At 51.7% G+C, this 20906-nt stretch overlaps 4 protein-coding genes across 4 annotated transcripts; all 4 read right to left on the reverse strand.

The window, feature by feature from the left end:
- Window positions 1-1050: 1050 nt before the first annotated feature.
- Window positions 1051-5996, reverse strand: STEHIDRAFT_165888 (uncharacterized protein). The gene is made up of 19 exons (XM_007300266.1): window positions 5885-5996; window positions 5744-5801; window positions 5673-5690; window positions 5569-5611; window positions 5469-5505; window positions 5293-5406; window positions 4669-4941; window positions 4090-4605; window positions 3952-4011; window positions 3852-3898; window positions 3724-3788; window positions 3510-3657; window positions 3327-3420; window positions 3112-3237; window positions 2932-3047; window positions 2791-2871; window positions 2651-2727; window positions 2295-2587; window positions 1051-2225 (listed from the first exon to the last, which is right to left on the reverse strand). The coding sequence occupies exons 1-19, from the start codon at window positions 5935-5937 to the stop codon at window positions 1562-1564; spliced, it is 2883 nt and encodes a 960-aa protein (XP_007300328.1). The 5' UTR covers window positions 5938-5996; the 3' UTR covers window positions 1051-1561.
- Window positions 5997-8122: 2126 nt separating this feature from the next.
- On the reverse strand, window positions 8123-9818 carry STEHIDRAFT_153296 (uncharacterized protein; the record flags this gene model as incomplete). The annotated part of the gene is made up of 8 exons (XM_007300267.1): window positions 8123-8482; window positions 8549-8659; window positions 8727-8871; window positions 8932-9094; window positions 9153-9249; window positions 9337-9535; window positions 9606-9648; window positions 9713-9818. 8 exons carry the CDS (start codon window positions 9816-9818, stop codon window positions 8123-8125), a joined length of 1224 nt encoding a protein of 407 aa, XP_007300329.1.
- Window positions 9819-10513: 695 nt separating this feature from the next.
- STEHIDRAFT_50164 (uncharacterized protein) lies at window positions 10514-12040 on the reverse strand (the record flags this gene model as incomplete). The annotated part of the gene is made up of 2 exons (XM_007299342.1): window positions 10514-10598; window positions 10686-12040. 2 exons carry the CDS (start codon window positions 12038-12040, stop codon window positions 10514-10516), a joined length of 1440 nt encoding a protein of 479 aa, XP_007299404.1.
- A 5236-nt stretch (window positions 12041-17276) lies between these two features.
- On the reverse strand, window positions 17277-18657 carry STEHIDRAFT_48505 (glycoside hydrolase; the record flags this gene model as incomplete). Its single annotated transcript, XM_007299203.1, has 8 exons — window positions 17277-17393; window positions 17456-17543; window positions 17594-17773; window positions 17838-17965; window positions 18030-18095; window positions 18155-18266; window positions 18347-18484; window positions 18554-18657. 8 exons carry the CDS (start codon window positions 18655-18657, stop codon window positions 17277-17279), a joined length of 933 nt encoding a protein of 310 aa, XP_007299265.1.
- Between the last annotated feature and the right edge of the window lie 2249 nt (window positions 18658-20906).

Consider the following 20906-nt stretch of genomic DNA (forward strand, 5'->3'; position numbering starts at 1 on the left):
TTTGGAGAGCCAAACAGATCATCAAATGCACAAACAATCAAAAGAGCACTGAAAGGAGGACCAGTAACGAGAACAGCGAAGCTTGCGTCGAAGATTGATAACTGTCCCCGATCTATGCTCATCACAGTTGCCAGCAATACGGAAAATTGCTGCCACATCAGAGCAAACAATGGGCCGATAACATCACCGTCCGACCCATAGATAAGAATCGCTAGCTAGCTACGTCAGAAAGCCCATGATTTATGCTTACGACACATAGACCTACGAAGGCAGATAGACAGTGCTATATCTTCGTTCAGCACGTCGCGAAGTCGGGCTTGTGAGCTATCGAGTTGATAACGCTGAGTGATACTAGTGGAAGTTTTACTCACTGGCAACCCCGACTGCAATGCCATCCATGTCAGTGTTTGCTTCGATGCCATCCGAGGGCACAGCCTGAGCATAGAAGCAGGCAGACCAGTCACATTGGGGGGAGGAGACGCTATCAAAAAATGAGCAGGAGAGATCTTCCGGATCCGCCATCGGCACAGAGTTCGGTGAATGCGAGTAGAAGGAGGGAACAGAGCAAATAGTCGTGATCAGAGGGACATCGTTTTATAAGGAACAGGACCAAGCGCCAGGGAGTTCTTTCACAGAACAGCACCACTCCAGAGTCACATAACTTACACACAAGATAGCATAGCATGGTGCGGCATGCCATGCGACATTTCCTTCGTTCGGCGTCTCTGAATTCTGATATGTGCAACTCGGGTGGGCACGATCCAAGTATACATACTGTTCCTGTTATGTCGATACCTGTAGAGCGGGCAGAGCAATGATTCAGTGCCAGAGGGAGGAAAACGACCAAAATGTTATACCTGTAAAGACCGTATCAGAGACGATGGGCACCCCGGAAGCCAGTCATCGATATGCAAGGAAACCTGTCCATGTGAAAGCTGTTACTGATTTGTATACCTTGCCTTTCGCTTCATGGGAGGATAGGATCGGCTTCCGTTCCGTATAGTCGCGAGGCAATCGCGAGGTGTCTTGAGGCATATGTACCGTTCTGGGGGAAACACTGCGTGAGGGTCGTCCCACTTACACGAAGACTGCTGTCGTCGACTAAAGACATTTCAATGGTGGCTCCCACGAAAGACAAAGCCGAATAAGGTACCAGATTAAAACTACAGAAAAATCAGCGCACAACAAAGAGACCATATAGATGAGAAGAAGAGAAAGGCAAGATATCAAGAAATATCAAGAGGCCGGCGACAGGACAAACGGAAAACGAGAGCGAGAAGAGAAGAGAAAAAAGGAAGTAAAAGGAGGGGAGGGAGCTCTCGGCTCAGTTGTGAAGTCGTTTGGCATGACGACATAAAGCCAGGTTAAAATCATCCATAAGCAAGAGAAAGAAACGGTCAAAGCCCTGAAACAGAAAAACTAGAACAAACCATCGATCGTTCCATACCACAGACCTACCAGCTCTTCGACCAATTCGCTCAATCACCCGCTCTGGCCCAACTCGCTCAACGCGACAACACAAAATAACCTGACGCAGAAAGCCAACCTAAATCACACCCCATCACCGCTGCTCACCACCCCCAAAGCCCATCGTGTCCTGCTGCCCATAAGCCTGCCAAAGCAACTGCGCATTCTCCTCGAACATCTGCGGATTCATCTCCGCATTCGTCCTCCCCCCATTGCCCAACAACGCATACAAATCCTCGCCCAAGAAATCGTACCCCGAAAACGGCAGCCTCGACGTCTCCCAGGACGCCTTCCCGTTCGACGGGACGCCGATGGTGGGGTCTGGCGTCATGTTCGAGGGAATACCATCACCGTATGCGCCGGGAGTGTCGGGAGGTGGCATGTCGCCCGGAAGCGGACGCATGAGCTCGGCGGTGAGCATGCGACTTTGATGCGAGTGTGGATGAGGATTGAACCCGCTAACGACGGGAGATGTGTGTGACATAGTATTGTCGGACGAGGTACCGTAATGTTGCTGCTGTTCGGCCATCTCGACCGATGTGCGTAGGTTGGAAACCCTTTGGTGTGAGCGAGGATCTTGTGGTTGGGCGTCGTAAGCTGAGGACGAGGAAGGACCGTAAGAGTTGTGCATGAGTGGTGGGCTCAGGCCCGTCGCTGTGTTTTGTCGATGATCGTCGAGACGCGGTCGTGTGCGAAGGTCCTGGAAGCCGACGTCGTTCCGCTTGCGCTTCCCAGACGACGAGGATTCTGGCGTGAACCTATACCGTGAAAGGGAATTTAGTCTGAGCTGACACGGCACAATCATTAAAAAAAAGGCGGGTACGTACGAGCCCTGGCCCATCCCAGCACTCCCATGTTGTGACGCCCTATCCTGTCCGCTCATCGGACTATCATGCTGCATGCCTTGCTGCAAGCCCGCCATGCCACCCATGTTCAACACCCTTCCCCTGACGACATTCAGCAGGTCCGACACGATCTCTCTGCAACGTTTCGAGCCCCGCCAAATATCTTGCATATCCTCGAGGATATTCACGCACTTTTCGGCATCGGCGATGAGGTTGGCGATGAGCTCAGGCTCGTTGATGTAGGAGACACAGCGGAGGAGTAAGACGCCGGATAGCTGTGGAAGAAGTAATTGATCAGTACGAGACGGAGAGGAAGAAGGGGTAGAAGGGGAGTGTACTGTGATATGTTGCACGGCGAAAGCTAGATGGTGCGAGGTCGGGATCATCTCCTTGACGATCTCACCAATCCGAATACCTGGAGGTCGGGCGCCCTCGTTATTATCATAATATAAAACAAGAAAACTAGACGAAAACATACATGACTTCGCGGCAGTAAAACACATATTCAAATGGTGCATATCCGACGGCGTCGTCGGTGGATCAGCCATGAAAGGTCGATCTACGCCACCCAATCAGCCTCAGGTACTCCACCAGAGAACCTAGTTAAAATGCAGCTCACGAAGGTTGATGATTGCAGAATAATAAACAAAGAACGTGATCAGACAAAGCGCAAGCATATCCGGGTTCTTCGTCTCGTTCGCCGCGAACCGGATACTGTGTGGCAACGTTTGGTGCCTGGGCCACAAACAATAGCTTCGTCAGTTTCACTGCATCGAAAGCAGGGTGAAAGCATGCTCACCAAACCTCGAGCTCATTCCCTAACACCTTGATCGTCTCCTCTGTGTCTTCCCGGTCTGGGTCCTTGAACCTGGGCGACTGTACAAAACGGACGACTTTGCCTGCGATGACGTAGATTCGCAGTAGTCTGGGCGAACAGAAGGACGTGTCAGCTTAAGGACCGAAACTGTGGAGGCAATGATAATATAGATGGAGAACTGGGGGTAGGACACTCACGCAACGAAACCAGTCATATAACTTGTCGTCCCCGCAGGTGAGACAGTGCTCCCTTCACATGTCGCTAGCAGTTGCGCATCGTCCAGCTCCGCCGCTACCAAATGAACGTATGCAAGGTCTGTCAGCAGTCTTTCTTTTCCAGTGGAAGTACGAGCGTAGGAGGGGGACTGAAACTGAACTTACGCATCTCAACATCACAGTCGTCGTCATGCGCTCCACAAGGTCTTCCAAGCGCGATGGAAAGTACGCGATCGAGACCATAGACGCACCACCATACCCTTCTCCGCATCTCTTTTTCGAATGCGTTGACGGGCGTTCGTCGTGGCGTACGCTACAACAAACGGATGTGATTCAAGATCAGGTGCATTTAAAAGGCGGGGGGTGATGAGAGACGTACGTGAAGACCGAGATCCTGAGCTCGTCGGATCGCTTGACCGGCGTTAATCCACGACTGGGCAAGTGCTGGAAATAAAATGAGTACGGTCAGATCAAGGGTGGCTAGAATGAGGAAAGAGCTCTATTTACTGTTCCATCCAGCGTTGCAAATTGCCAATAACGAAAGGCACTGTACACTGGGCAGAATATTAGTTTCGCGGGAGCAAGTAAGCAAAGGAGAACAGCTTACTGCTCAATCGAAGATCCACCGGAACCCATCCAGAACAACAACTGTGCTCTCTCATAAAAGCTACACCACAACCCACACGTCAGCCACCCCATCCAACCATCCCATTCCATGGGACTTGACGAGAAAAAAAGGACTCACTCCATCCCACTAAAATTCGCCGCCGTACTCGCCGCCGCCTGTTTTTCCTTCTCCTTCTCTTTGCCATTCCCCGCCGCAGCCCCACCGGGCGAATTCGGATGCGAACTCCCCTTCTGCCTTGCCGTCAACGTCGCCCCACACGCAAACACCGCAAAAAGACAACACAAAAACGCAGAATCCTTCGACGGCTTCCCCGCATGCCGCATCTCCATCGCCTCCACGTATCTCCGCAAGAAGATCTGCTGTTGGAGGATGGGGAAGGTGTGGTGGATGTGCGTGAAGTAGCACGTGACGAGCTCGTCGGCGACGGTGCTGGAGGGATATTTGATGTGTTCGGCGCGGGGGAGCGCGTCCTGTTGGCGGAAATGTTTGTTGGGGGTGAAGAAGGGAAATTCCATGTCGACGGCTTGTTTGCTGGAGGAACCGTTGGAGGCAGGAGAGGCCTCGACGGCCTGGGAGTCTTGCAGCGAGTTCAGGGCGTCGACGAGCATGTATGAGGATGCACCTCCGATGTATCTGGGTGAGACGTGAGATGTAAGAGACCTGCCAAGTGCAGAAGTTGGTCGTACGACCGCTCACCGTAGCGAGCCGTATGAATCCTTCGTCAGGTGCGAGAATCGGTCCGACCATCGACCTTCTCCACCGTCGTCTTCAGGTTCGAGGACGTGTGAGCTGGGGGCTGGGCTGAGCGTCGATGACGGTTGGGTTTGGTCTGATCCTGCATGGCGGGCGAGTTTCTGGATGGCCGCGGAGGGGTGATAGGGCGGTAAGGTGTCTTGGACCGTGGAGTGGTGGGATGAAGTGGTGGGGTGATTCCCGCTCGTCGTGGAGGACTCTCGTAGTCCCCGGAATCTACACAAGTACCAACTTGTCAGTGACTGTGAAGAACGAGAATGCGAATCTCGTTATGCCTGGGCATGAATCATTGCAACCTGGATACCGCCCGACAACGGCTCGGGCACCTATACAACATCATGCAAGTTTCGGTCGCTATAAAGAAGTACGCGGTGATGGGTGCACCGACGGATACGACGCGGATTCACAGGCACAGACGCGAAACATGCATGCTCTCGGGCGCCACTTACGCCAACCCATGGAGAACAGCATTCCGGCCATCACCCCCACAGCACTGGCAAATGCACACGCTCATGATCCACGAAGCGACGATCCTTATTTGGAACGAAAAAAGTTGGGGGGACTTACGGCAACGCTCTATCGTCTGTATCGAGCCAGGTCTCAAAGGCGCGCGCCATGGGGATCATCTTCTGTACCGTATCCTCGAGCTTCGCAAGCCGGTTATCGACGTTGGTGGCATATCTGAACTTTCAAATGAGAAACACGGGAAGATTGTGGAAATTGGAATGAATTTGGCTGCTTACTGCCTTGCACCGGCGGCATTGTCGTGAATCTCGCGGACTAGAGAGAAAGAGAGACGAGTCAAGATTAGAGAATATGAAAGTAATGAAAGGAAGGACGCACAGGAGCATGTCTTTCCTGAGGACAAACAGTACGCGCATGGATCCTAGGGACGGCCGGGCGATCAGACAAACGGAAAGACGGCAGGAGTAAGGCGGAGGAGATACCTGTCCGTCACATTTAATCTGAAGAAGGATGAGAGCCGATTCTAGCTGGATAGGATAGGCCGCATACACACCTTGCGTTTCCTGCAGGTCTCGCAGGCGCGCCAGACCCGCGCCCGCATCTTGACGGTGCTGGTTGGACGGTGCCCATAACAGTCAGTCCCTTACGTTGACTCGCGAGCAGAGCACAAGACGAATCGAATTTCAACACTCACCTCTCTTCGGACGGGGCCACGTCGGACGGACCTGGTTTACCCGAGCTCTGCATCGTCGTGGGCGTGGGCGTCGTCGAGAAGGCGTCGTGCTCGTCGTTGGAGGCAGTGAGGGGAATCCTAACACTTTCGCACGAGAAACAGGGCCCCTGTGCGCTTACTCCGTGCCCAATATCTCTTCTTTCTCCACGTGACCTGCTTACAGACGTCTCACGCGAGAGGCCGCCACCCCGCGCCGATCGCCACAGAGAATGATAATGAACGGCTCATTCGACCCCCATTTTTTCCGTCCGACTTCCAATCATCGTCGTCGAAAACATTCGAACCGTGCAGGAAAGTCCGGACGCGGAGGCTATCGACAGAGTCGTCCAGGCACTCCTCTTCCCACCGTCGGTCTTGCGCTCGGAGTGTCGGCGTAATCGGGGTTGGTCGTATCTTCCTCTCGATCGGCGTCCAAGACGTCCTCGACACAAATCAAATCCTCCAATCATGCCGACGGTACAGATACGGTGACTAAAAATGACAAAGGGCTCCGTGCCTAGAAGAGAAAGTCTAACCTAAATGCGGACTTCTATTGTCCCCCAAACACGCAGGAGGCACTTTGCTTCGGGCACAACGATCCTCCACAAACCACTATTGCTGACTTACGGCCAAGAGAGCTCTGTGAACGAATGGTTGTTGGCAGTGATTCAACTGAAATAAACCGACAATTCGTCGGATGACAGCCACTGTGATCAACCTCAATATCTTTATCGTGCCTCTCGAACTGAGACCGGCTATCCAACCACAAGCCTAAACATTTATAGTCAAACGTCGTATTAGCGGCAAAGAGAGAATCCACTAAACTTGCATCACTAGGAGCAAGCGATGACAACAGAAGCGCAGAAAGAAGAAGCAGAAGACGACAGGTCGACGCATCCAGTTAGAAACACAGCGAGACCTCCTCATTGTTCCTGAATGTTTAATCCTCCCAGACGAAGGCACAGGCGACATCGATGAAGATGTCGACATGATATGATGGTGCAACCAAGAGTCCGCCGGTCCTGGAAGATACAGGTCGGTGCAAGTAATGTCAGGATCTACACAGTCCCTATCAGCGCCGATTAGACCAGACTCGATCTCACCGGCGGCCCTATATATGTCAACATCAATGGCGTGCGCTGTGAAGTCCGTCGCGATCGGGGACGATGCGACAGGGTATTTTCTTGACCAGTGGATGTACGGTACGGACTTTGAGAAGACAGGAGTACTGCTGTTTCAAGCTCAGAATGGGATATGCATCGTTGGACGGAAGTAATTATGGCGGGATGAAGGAGTACCTGCAGCCGTCGGAGATAAGTACTTTCAATATCGGGCATCCGACCAGGGTGGAGGGTGTATCGGCCCATCGGTGGACAAACAGGAAAGAGAAAACACAAGTATATGGCCCGCAGAGCAGACCAGAGTGGTGCAGCGGTACTTAGACTACAGTGTCCTCTGAAGGCTTTTCACCCGAGTCAAGTCAGCTCCAGATTCCGAACTCGCTTCCTCCCACCGAGATGTTAAGAACTCAAATTCAACTGCACCAGACAGAAAGAAAACCAACCCAACCAAAGAAACACCCGACATTCCGTGTCGGAATCCAAGTCCAACTCCGACTGAGGACTGCGTCTTTTGGAAGCTCTGAGCCGAACGTTGGCACACGACGAACACTAGCGCACAAGCACACGATCCACGACGTTCACTAGACCCGGCGGACTATTAGAGGGGGAGAAAGAGCGACGAGGAGTCCACGGGGCAAAAACATAGGAGAGGACAAGTTGGGGGAGACGCGACAGCGGCGTAACGGCCCGCCTTGGGCCCGCCGTTGCCCGGCGGGATGTTTTCTTTTTCCTGCCATTCTTTTAGCCCGCCGGATAGGCTCAGGCCCAATATCCTTGGGTGTCAGTCCCGAATTCAACGCTCGTATGCACACAGCCAGTCCTTCTTTCCTTTCGGGCGGCGCCCCACTCAAACGTCGCTCGAGCACAGACAGAAAACCATATCATATTTTGGACCTCGTTCACTGGCAAAGTCTATTTTACACGTACAGTAAGAACCACGAAACTTGTACACTTGGTTGCATGTCCAGCATGCAACCAACTGGCAACGATACAAATACAAAATCTCAAGAAATACAGACAAAAATACAGATCGGCCATAACTCCAACGCACGAACACTCAACACTCACGGAAAAGAAACACACTGAACGTCAAGGCCCGTTATCCAAACGCAGCACCGGTTACGTCCTTGCTCTCACGTCCTCCTTCTAAATCACACGTATAAGTCGACATCGAGCCCCTCGCACCCTCCCCATCCCCATCCCTGTCCATTTCTGCAGTCAATCTCTCCATGCGATACGACGTCCCCATTCCTCTCCTGCTCCCCGTTCCTCTCCGTAGCTCAGCGGTCTCAATCATCGGATTTGAGTCAGGATGGTACCCGTATGCGTATGGTGGTAAATTCAAAGTCGGTAACGTTGTAGATGCGGATGTACTGGCGATGGTGATAGCGGGGATTTTATTGTCGGAGAGGGTGGACTGGAGAGATGCAAGGAGGAGAATCGTGGTGGGGTACATGCCCTGTAATTAGTCGAATCGTCAGCACAGCAATGCTCAACCCCCACAAAGATAAAAGAAAGGACAGACCGCTAGACAGACCCAGACCGATGCGAAAGCGGAGTATGCAATGATAAAGGGGAGATCGACTTGGTTGCTTCGGGTGCTAACGTAGACGCAGGACATCGCGAGATAAACGATCTGGGGGCATCGCAGTCAGTATCGTCAGCTTGACCCGAAGGCACGAATGTAAACACTGGAAACTGACCAGTAAGAAACAATACACGACCCCCGACTCGATGAGCAGCGCGAGCATCCTAGAAACGGCTGTAGACCTCCCAAGACCGGGACCGGACCCGGAACTAGTGCCTGAGCCCCGAGTAGACGCGTTTTTGAGGACTCTGCGATGAATCCTTGTGGTTCGTCGTGAGCATGAACGACATAGACGATGGTGGTAAACAGTAAAGGCTCACCACGTCTCATACCCAATCACACCCGTCGTCCATAGATTTGTGAACAGTGTCAAACTATACGCTGCCAACAGAGCCTGCCACCCGTCCCCTTCGAGAATGGAAAGGCCTGTCGGCCCATCGAGAGCGTACACCAGAATTAAGATCATGAGTCCGACTAGGGTGGCTAGACTTCGAGTCAGGTCCACGTTACAGAAGGAAGAGGTGATAATTCGGGCTCCTACCGAGCGTGAGAAGGCCACATATCATGATCCAGCGTCGAGCTCTCCGTCTAGATAGTAGCCGAGCACGCCACATAACCACCGCATCGTTCAACATGAACTATACCCCAACAAAATCGAAGCCATGACCATAGGTAACGGCGCACAGGACATGTAAAAATATGACGGAAACGAACCCTCTACTCACATTGACGCAAGGTAAACAATCCGTCCACGCCACCACAATCCCTCGAAACGAATCCGGCGGCACCTCTCCCAGGATCGACAATCGCATGTTCGTCCATACCATCCATAGCGAGAACGCAGCATGACAGCTCGCGACGGCGAACATGAGGATCGTCACGGTCAGCATGATAGTCTTGCATCGTGTGAGATCGCCTCTTCGGCTGTGTGCATGGTATGGGGATTCGGAACGATTAGTGAGTATACATACATGAAGACAGCGATGGTGCTTACGCTATGATTGTTGTAGAGAATAAGACCATGCTGGCGTAGAACCCTGAGGAAGAAACAAGTTCAAATGAGCATTTCGTATCGCCCATTGGCCTGGAAAAAAAACGAACCGTAAACGACCATCTCGACCACCAGAGCTAAACCGTCTGCAACGACACCGTCGTAAATGCCCTGCAACTCAACACCTACACCAGCACCAGCAGGGTCCGTAGTCATATCGGAGCCTTCACGTCGAGGAGCGGAAACGACGAAAAAAGGGAAGCTCTCAAATTCGAAGCCTTCTCGCCCGCAAGCCAGAAGCTTTATATATACACATTTCTTCGTCCGAAAACAGAAGACAGTCTGCCGTCCATGACGGAATAGAGAAAGTTTAAGGATAGGCTTACGGTGCCGCGATCGGTCTCCGTGAAGCGACTCAAAGTCCTGATTAGGCTGACGATCCTCGGTGCGCCCGCGTTCAGTTCAATGCGACTCTGAAGTATCTCGGAATGGACAAAGTGTATCCATAACGGTCCAATTCTAGACATTCCATTCATACCCTCACCCGTCGCTATGACGCTTTTTGTACGATCGCAGACCGAATACCCAGATTCATGCCGCGTGTCTGTGAACGAGGACGATCTGCAACAACGTTCTAGCCATAGCTAGGTGCCATGAGCTAAAGCACTGCTCAAAGTCTTCAGCATGTGCACAAACGAAGATAATGGTATACCGTATCATAAAGAATATCGTTACAACGTGGACAAACCCAGATAAAACAATCGTCATGGCCTTCGATGCTCGACTACCACGCTACAAAAACAGTTCAAGAGAGTTCAAGTTAGCGAGGGCGGCAGGCGCGTAATGAAGAAGAGGACGAACTGACTGGGTATCGGATGGTAAGATAGTAAGTATGTTCAAGCTGCCACGATTCACTGCGCAATACTACTCCTCAACCACGCTAAGAGCCCTTTACTGCCTTCTCTCTCCCAGACTCTCCTGTTTGGTACGCGGAACCTAAAACACAGGACACGATCCAATATCAATATCAACACGACTTCATGCAAAAATGAAAAGCAAAAGATACGATGGATTTGGACTCACACATTACCCTCTACCAAGAATGCGTCCAACGGCATCAACCCCAACTCGCCCGGTAGCTTCCCAATCGAATTATCGCGCACATCCAACTCCTCCAGCTTCCACCTCTCCCTCTCCGTCGCAGCACCATCCCCAAGGACGTCCTTCACAAGCTCGACGAACCCATCCAACGCCTCTATCCTGTTCAATCTCAACCTGAGACAACGTAGTCCCGCTCTCCCAACGTCCTCAGAACCAGAATCCGAACTTGAAGTGGAGAGCAGAATGCCGGAGAGGAGGGCTTTGGAAAGTGCGCCGGCTGTGAGGTTATTATTCGATAGATCGAGAGTCCTTAGGTTCGGAAATATCTTCGCAATGATCTCCAGAACAGGCGTCTTCGTCCTCTTCTCTTCTGCCCCCTCGTCCGTCCCGTCTCGATGAACCCCGACATTCACCTCATCACTCAACCCACACCCATCCAAAACCAACTCCTCCACCCTCCGAAACACGACACTCCCCGTCTCTCCCAGGTCAGGCAAGACAAAACACGGATCCGCCCTCCGCCCCTTCAACTCCAACACCCTCAACGCCTCCCACCAACCCTGCTTCACGATCAAATACAACGGCGCCAAAGCCACCGGCACGCCCAGATCCTCCCCGCTCCCCTGCCTCTTATTATTGAAAGGAGCGGCTAGCGAGAATCCACGGCCGTGTGCCCGAGAGGGCGGTGAGACGGGAGGAAGTGTGAGCGTCTTGAGTCGATCGTCGTAATACTTCGCCAGTGCGTTCTTAGCGCTCGCGTGGCTGAGCGCTATTCGTTGCCCTTCATCGTGTTCGTGCTCTTCTATAGTCGCAGCCGCGAGGGCCCTAGCCCTCCTCTTCCCTCCCTCCGTCAACAATCCCATCTCCGCCTCTATCTCCCACTGCTCCTTCACCGGCGCAACCTTCGCCACTGGTGGCGGAACCCTTCCTCCTTTCGCACTGGCTTGAAGAGGCAGCGGTGGCACGTCCGCGTCCTGTTCCGCCGCACTGGCCCTCAAATTCCCCGCGCTCCTCTGACTCCTCATCCTCGCCCTCCTATCCGCCTCGATCTCCCACGCTTCCCTAATCACCCTCTTCCCCACCATCACCTTGATCACGCCTTCGTCCTGGGCAGGAGGCGCACCCGCTATAGACGCAAGCTCGAAATCGAGCGTCTTGGCCGGATTGGATTTGGCGAAGGCTTCGAGGAGGACGTCGCGGTTCACGCGCGTCTCTTCGAGGTCTAGGTCTTTCAGTTTCGGGAAGAATGGTGCTGTTGTTGGATCTGGGGACGAAGGGGAAGAGGAACCGACGTCGAGCTGCTCGAAGCCGCGGTCGTCGATGTCAGATTTCTTCATGAGCAGTTTCTCCAGTCTCTTCAGTCCGCCTAAGGATCTGATCAGACTACGGATGAAATCGACGCCGGAGTAGGATAGCGGGTTCTCGGAGAGGTCGAAGGTGACGATGTTGCGTGGGATAGAATCTACGTCGATGCCGCTCGCTACGAATCTGTTGGATGAGGCTATGAGGGAGGTTAGGCATGGGAGAGGTTCGTCGGCACGACGGATTTCCGGAGCGCCGAAGAGGTTTCCGGATGGAGCTCGTTTGTGGGTCGGCGAGGTGGTAGAGAAGGATGAGAAGGGGAGGGCGGTGAGTTGATTGTGTGAGATGTTGAGGGTTATGAGGGAGGGGAGAGCGAAGAGGGAGGCTGGAAGGGAAGATAGAGAGTTTCGGGAGAGGTCGAGATTAATGAGGGAGGGGAGGTCACCGAAAGTTGTTGGGAGGGAGGTTAATTTGTTGTCGTGCAGCTAGGATAGATCCATACGGTTATGAGTCCGCATGAACACGGTATACAAGTAGATAAACTCACGTCAACGACCTTCAATGAACCAAACAAGGATATCTCGCTCTGGATCTCCACGATCTCGTTGTTCCACGCCTTCAGTACGCTTAGATCCTGCTGCTCGAACCACGTGGCGGATTCGTTGCCAGATTTCTTGCGTGGGGACTCGGGGAGTGGAAGTTCGTTGGGAAGGAGAGCCAGGGGCTCGGGTATGACGCCGAGATGGACTTCGAAGAGTGCAGACGGAATGCATGCGAGGGAGCGAGAGGAGATGTTAAGGTTGCCTAGAATGAAATAGAAGCAGGAAATCAACGGTCAGCGACTGCGTTCGTGAACTACGAGGTTGAATTGGGATCGAAGGTGTAGAAAAAAACACGTATATAACAATCACCCCTTTCACAATAAGCTCCAGGGCGATTCAATGGTGGCAAGCCGAGTGATTCGGTGTAAGTCGAAAGGACGCCACCGCCACAAAACTCGTTCCTGACCGTACACATGTGAGAACGAACTGACCTGTACTCCTCGCCCGTTCAATCGTCTCGCGCACAGACCACCTCCCCATGAAATCCGTCTCCTCCACCTCTGTCTTCCCAAACGTATCCGGAGCCGCGTCCTCCAGATTACCCCAACTCTCCGTAGCCGCCATTCCCGCCGATGCCTTGCTCGCCTTTTCCTGCGCCTTCTTCGCCTCTGCCCGTTTCAGCGCGATAGCCTCCTTGATGCTCAGTGCAGATGCCGCAGATTGGGACTTGGCTTGCTCATCTTCGACTTTGAGTGAAGGAACTGGAGGTCTGCGGGTAGAAGAGGCAGTCGAGGGCGAGGGCTTGTTCGGGGTCGACTTTGTTCGCAGGCGAGGCGACGGACTGGGTGCGGTAGGTGACAGACGAGCATTAGCACCAAATCTGGGCGTCGGAGGAGTCAACGGTGTTCGTGGTGATGTCGTTCTGACAGATGAAGTCGTTCGCAGACGAGACTGTCCAGAAGGCGAAGTGGGTGAAAGTGGCGCATTCGCTGGCGGAGAACGCGGTGTGTTGGGGGAGGGAGAGCGCCATCGGGACGAAGGGGGGACTAGACGCGAGCTGGACGGTATGGATGTTGTTGATGTTGTCGTTGATTGAGGACGCGAACGTGAGGTCGGTTGAGGTAGACGCGACATCTTTGTGCTATCAAAGAAAGAGGCGATCACAGAAATTCAACGGAGTCAACGTGGGGGTGGCGAGCAGCCATATTCGGCGAAGGCCGTGCCTGCAGCTGGTGGCACCGTGTGTGGCCCAGATCAGTCACTGACTCGTAGAAGAGTCCGTCCATCCTTTGGAGTTTGATAAATATCATTAATGTAGTTGATGGCTTCACAGATAAATACACATCATTCACCCAACAAAACTATCGGTGGGCCAACAATATACTCCCTTGTGCAAGTTTCCACCGAACCGAAATCAAACTCCTTCCTCCGAGTCGACTACTCCTCATTTGACTTTGACGACTGTATATCACTGAAACTTGAGCTACGCTCGATCTCAATAATGACGGACGCTCGATGATAGTCTCTCCTTTCCGGGATAGGCGCTGCGGGCACTGAATCCGTCACGTCGGATCGTGCAGCAAAGACGGGTATGGTCGTCTCGTTGTTCATCGTCATGTCACTCAAAGTCCACTGTAGCTTCGCGAGCAAAATGATCATGGTAGGAAAAATGCCCTATGTCCGCCAGATATTTAAATGACGACGCATACCACTGCTATAGGTACTGTACTCACTTCGAAGTGAACAAGGAGGGAAATCATGACCGAGCATAGCTGGGACAATGCATTCGAGGAAGTGTCCAACCGAGATCCCGTGGAGTCGACTACTACCAGCACGATGAGTATGAACATCTGACAGGTAAGGGTTAACACGTTTTCCTTGGAGCAATGGAGTCGTGAACTCACGAAGATGCCGCAGTATATCATTCCTGATTCGACGAGAAGAATCATAATCTTGGCCACAGCGGTAGGTCTCCGACAAATTTTCGGACATATTGACCTTCTTGATCAGTACACGATGTTTCCTTCAGGAACATGTATCAGAATCGTCCTTCAGCTCGCAAAATATTAGTAACATACCAAGCTTTGTATGCTATAAACCCCGTCGACCATACGTTTGTGATAAATGTCCCAGTGTAGATGATTGACCGGAGCTGCCAGCTGCCCTGGAACAGCGCATCCCACTCTATGGCACCTGATGATGCACGCACGATATAGTATAGGGTGACTGCTCCAGTCACTGTTAGTGGAACTGCAATGACATTCACATCAATATGGTGTATTGATTCAGAGATGCGAAGGGAGGAAACGGGAGGTGACAAACTCGTTGAGATAGCACATAAAATAGCAATTCGCCGTCTAGCCTCTCTCCCCGCTACTAGCCAGGCTCTCCACATCACTACTCCGTCATTCAGTACCATCTATACACAAGGAAAGCATTAAGATGTTCGACAGAAAATACGGAGCCCTCACAGCAAACTCACGTTCACACCGGGCAAAAAGTTCGTCCATGCGATTTCGATCAGATGAAGAGAGGGGGGTACAGCGCGGCCTTCCGCTGCTACTTGCATTTTGACAAGCAGGATCTTTATCGACAGACCCCAATGGCAGCTAGCTGCGAAGAACATTATGGCCGTTATTGCCATCATCATGATGCTGTTCCTCGAGGATAATCCTCGTCGGCTGTACGAAATCCCTAAGTCGTTAGCACTCGTCGTCATTATAATATCGGACAAGAAATATAACATATGACCATGGTGGTGAGCGCCACTACGGCTATATAAAACCCTGTAGACCTGATTAAATATGATGTGAATCTTACGCCTAGGAGCAGAACTTACCATAAGCGACACTCTCGCAAACGAAGGGAAGACCCTCGACTAGGACGGTATCATATACGGCGTTAAAATCTTCAGTTATACCGGTGATATTGGTGGCCATTTGCTGGAGAGGCCAAGTCAGATACGAAGAGGAGATCTGGCGTGGTAAAAATTTCGAGGCGCCTGCAAAGCATACTTATACTCTCGACAGATTCTAGAGGCGTCGAGAGATCCCCCGTCACTATGATTATGATTTGATAACCCTGCTATATTGGTGACTTGCTCAGGGTGAAACGGAAGATCATGATTGCGGTGTGTTTGCATCCGTGGTTCACCAGATGCATGGACTCGCACCTGAACCGACGACGCCCGGATAGAAATGCCGTTAATATGTCGGAGGCGGGATGAGCGCACTGCCAGCGCCGTGGAAGAGAACTAGGTGCGCTAGGTGTATTGGGGAAGAGAGAGAACACGAAGCACAGTTCGAGCACTTGGATATAATACTGCTTTACTTAGTTAGGAAGTCGAGCGACTCAGACTTATAGACTCGTCGATGTTCAGATCGGCGTGGAAACAAGGAAACAAGCTTTATAGGCCGACTACGCGTGGAGGAGAGAAGGAACCAGACGGAGAAAGCCGAACGTCACTATGTCATTCTTAGACTAAGTGGCACCGATGTGGCCCAAATAGGCGACAGAGTGTCCGCTCCTCTTGCAGAACGGATCTGATACAGAGTGCAATGGCGCAATACCAATAGGCGTTACAGGAGCCTGATATTCATTAGTAAGTCAATCATTCCAGAGTCGTAGCACCCCTTTCTCTACATCTTTCGAGAAAGCGTTAATATTAGCAGTCAAAACCTGATCACCGTGGATCATTATTCTCCGTTATATGTCATCGCATAAGCTGTCCAGTCCCCTGTCGGAGCAGGAATAATACATCGACCCACGGTCTTAAAACCCAAACGCCCAAATCGAAAGCAAGTAGCAGTAGTTGTTTGAGGTTTCGAGATCATACCACATGCGGTACGAGTATCCTGCGAGGGATGTGCCGCACTATTGAAACTTTTAGTTATTCGAGGGGACATCTGGTCAACATCGGAGATCAAGCAGAGGAAGCCACTCCGACACGATACAAGTCTGGTGCAAATGCGGTCGGGTTTGAAAACTCAAGCGTGTTGTCCGTTCCCGCGACGAAGCCATCCAATGTGGCGAGATAGCCCTCGAACAAGATGTCCCAGCGCTGTCAGGAAATGTCACGTCAGTGCGACAGACGAAGAGAAAGGAGCTGGGAACTTACCCCTCCGGAGATCGGCATCTGCAGCTGTACGGCATCCCCACCGTTCACGCTGATAAAAGTGTTCCGACAGTTCGAGCAAGCTGTATTGGACTGCGTAACGTCCGCGTTGATATAGTCCACCGAGATCAGCTTGCTCCCGCCTGTACCTCCATCTATGCCAGCCAACGTGAGCGTATTGGAGCCACCGTTCCCGATGAAGCCGACGACAGTAACAGTGTCATTAACAATCCGAGTGGCGGCGGCACCAGAGAAGATACTAGTAGAGCTGGCAGCGAGATAGTATGTGAAGGAAGGAGGCTCGGAGGCAATGGCGTTGGTGAGCTTCAGGACAAGTGATCCATGTGCAGAGACGGTAGCCGTGAATCTGACGTGAATGGTGAGATTGCTTATAAGTACGTCTGTGTGAAAGCTGAACGGGTTGGAGCTACTAACGTTTCTTGGATTGTGGCCAAAGATTCGCCCGTCCAAACGTCGGTGGTGGTGGCGGAAGAGAAACCGACATCGGCGAAGTCGAGAGTTAAGGTTCGAGTGCTAGAGTTATCCCAGTTGACAACAACTGTTCATAAGACCGATAAATTACCCCCTATCAGTCGTGGTAGCGGTCCCCGGAAATTATAGGAACTGGCACGTACGAACGACCGTGGACCCGTCCGCTAGTGGTCCAGCCCAGACATCGTGGTCGTTCGTGTAACGCCGCTTGAAGGCGATGGAGGCCCCCAGAGTGTCTTGCTGATGATATTGTAGTAGTATGGATGACCGTTCAACTTGTTTTTAGGGTAAGATTAACTCACGTTGAGAGCAATAATCCGTTGATTGCTCAGTATATCCAAAGTATCATCCGTAGGGCTGGTCAAATCGGTGGAAATCATCAAAGGAGACCTACGTTTCAGCGCTCGTCAGTATATGAGCCACTGTAGAGAATGGTGTACTTTACCGCAGCCCAAAACGCGAAATGAGTCTTCTGTTCCTCGACTGTCAATCCGTCATTCCCGACCTCCAAAAGATCCAAGTCGTTGAAACCTCCGGGACCTGCGAAACCGGTGACAGGAACGACTTCGTTTATTATGCGGAAAAGGTTGTCCCACGAGGGCGGAGGACCGATGTCATTCCTGCAAACATTAGCAAAGAGTTGGATTGACGAGTATGGGAACAACACGTCGTGGATATGCTCACGAAATCCGCCACGAGTTACCAACATCGCTCGCCCACCGAGCAGGATCTTGCAGACCCCACTCGCATATTGAGAAAAGAACGGGTCGACCAGTTGCTTCAAGCGCGTTCCTCATTGCCACGTAGTGGGGCTGTCATATGGGATGATACTTTAGTGGACGATACAAGTCGCGTTGAACGAATGGGTCATCAAACCTCGAGACTGATTGGTGGATCATTGTCGACGAAATCCATCGGGCTCACGGCGAAGCAGTTGTCGTACTGCATAGATTGGTGAGATCCTGATCGTGGAATCCCGACTGAAGACGTCAGATCCCTACCTTTAGGAGGTCAGCTCCCCACGAGGTAAATGTCTCAGCGTCCAAAGTCTCGTTCCCGAGTGATCCTAGCCATCCTGCGGTGCCTCCAACGAAGTCACAGGAGAAATACCCACTGCGGGTTGTGACAACACATCATCAAAATATCAGAGACTTACTGATGGAGATCCAACTTGAGTGGACTCGAAGACTCACGCATCACTATACACTCCGAACTTCAACCCAAGGTCATGTACAAAAGATGCCAGTGCCGGTACGCCAGATGGGATTCGGGTCGTGTTCCATGTGAAACCGCCGGTTGAGTTGCGGGTCGTGCCTTGCCAGCCACAATCTCTAGAGGATATGCCCGACGTCAATTACTTTGCCTGGAGACGGTACTTCTCGAAAAAAGAGGAATCTTACAAGCTAAAGTACTCGTAACCGAGGGTAGTGAGGCCAGAGTCGACCAGATTCTGAGCCGCCTGTCTGTATTGTGCCTCGTCGGTATCGCAACTATGAAGAGACATCAGTGGTAGGTCGCATTGGGGAGTATTTGGCATACAGAAACACGTTGTATGGATTCCAGCCCATAGCTGGCGTAGTACCAACTCCATTGTCCAGACAAAACGCCAGTTGTGCGACCCCTGCGTGCCGCATATCGAGAGTGAACGAACGTTTGAAAGACAATCAAAAGAGTGCTCGTTTTGAGTTGCAACCTGGGGATGGCTTCATGGCGTTCATGCACGTCGTCGGACCGCCGAAAAAGGTCGTCTGACGTAAGGCACAAGGTCTCGAGCTCGAGACTTCAGTGATGGTCAGCTGAAGGCGTTCATGCCTTCGATACGTTTTTTCCGTTCAGCGAGGTTGAGACTATGGGAAATATTGCCCAACATACTATTCATCCGGACCACCGCTTCCTAATATTAGTCACTGGATCTTGAATCCGAGCATGCATTCTGTGTTCACGATGAACCTAGTGCCGTAGCAAGCCCTCGTCTGATTCACCGACGAGGGTAGGACAAGAGGAAGAAGAGCTTCAGCTTCAGGCAGGGGTACGACACAGACTAACAAACATCATGTTGCGGTTCGCAGCGGATGTCGGAGGTGGATGACAGAGGAGAGTGGAACCCGGAAGGAAGGCCACGAGGGCAACGGAGCGCGAGCGAGACATTCCGGGCTGATTAGATTAGATCAGATTGGCACTCCGCTCCGCGTCTCGCACTTTTTCGTTCTTTTCCTTCGATCGCTCGTTTTCATCCTCGACTGCTGGCTTTCCTTTGCTATACTGCAGCTACTAGCCCTATGTGGACACCCACTGATAATAGTTTTCAGGAAGATAAATTCTGTCTGCTTACGTGTTCTCCTAATAGGTTGTGACTTAGCTTCCTCGCTCGAGTGTCCGACTTTCCGCTCGCTGCTCGAGTCGTACTATTACCCACAGGATGTCCCTAGTCGGCATTTTTACCCTCTAGTCTAAAGCCCTTATACAAAAACAAAGTCGGAGGCAATTATTGGCAGTCTCATAATCTTCGGTGTTACAATAACATTGAAAGTACAACACGTATGGACGGTATCGCTCACTCGCTAGTCACGAAGTCAGTCTCCTCCTGCTCTCTCCCTCACTTCCAATCATGCTACTCTAACGAAGAAGGACGTGGTGGCGCATATATATTCGTTTGCTCTTGTTAGGGTCGGAAGCCGCCATCTTGCACCACCGAAACCTGCGCCCACTCCCGATCTTCCCAAGTAAATTCGTCACCTCTCGGATGACGAGCACCTCTATAACTATGTGAACTCTTATATGTCCTCAACCGACAGCATGAAAGAAGGAGAAATATGACGCCACTAATGTTACGAGGCTAATTCAACGCCTCGATGATCTCATCCGATACGACGAGCATTGCCCTCTTACTCCTCTGAATCGCTCTTTCCTTCCTCTCCTATACCACCCTTGTCTGACATGACGAGGCGTATATACTGTAATTTTGTTAAAGGTGATATACCACGCTGGGTGGTATCGGGATAGCCCCGTGAACTGCAGGATCAATTGGACTAAGGATAAATTGTTCACGTATGTTCTCTCTCTTCATATTCAGCATTTCACCTATACTGACGCAGGTCTCTGCTCCCACACGACGCTCAGCACTCCGCGTTTGACCCATTGAGAGGTCACCTTATACTCGCCGTCTTCCGTCGCGATTGAATGCGTACTTCTAAGTATTCCCTTCTGAACTGCTCGTGCTCATCACGAATACTCTACGAGCAACATGGGTTTGACTCTACTCGTTGCTGTCTCTGCGGATGTTGAATACCTTGATGTCTGCGTTCTCGAGGTCTGAAGATGCACCCGGTACCAACAATGTTTCTTCTCTCCTCCCTTCTCTGGACCATTTCGAACCACATGTCTAGTCAATACCTGTGTCATTAGCATCGCTTCTTAACTCTCTGCGCAACAGCAATCTCGAATATGACTCATTCGTCAAATCGGCCCGTCAGATACCGACGACGTGCAGTCCTTCACGCACGCTAAACTTCGCTAGACACTTCAGTCTGCTCTCGTCACACGGTGGTTCTACACTACCCTCTCCCCCCATCAGTCAGTGTTTTTCAACTGTCACTTGTATTCTCTGTGCCTATATCGCAACCTCTAGTCTGACCTTGCTACTCAACTCGGTCTGGATCTCTTGTGTGACTGACGGGCTATCTGGCTCACATCCCGGAAAGGACCATCTGATGTATTGGATGCGTAATTTGACCTCTACAAAACCTGACTTCG

The sequence above is a fragment of the Stereum hirsutum genome, assembly GCF_000264905.1.
Source record: "Stereum hirsutum FP-91666 SS1 unplaced genomic scaffold STEHIscaffold_2, whole genome shotgun sequence".
In the NCBI taxonomy this organism is placed as follows: domain Eukaryota; kingdom Fungi; phylum Basidiomycota; class Agaricomycetes; order Russulales; family Stereaceae; genus Stereum; species Stereum hirsutum.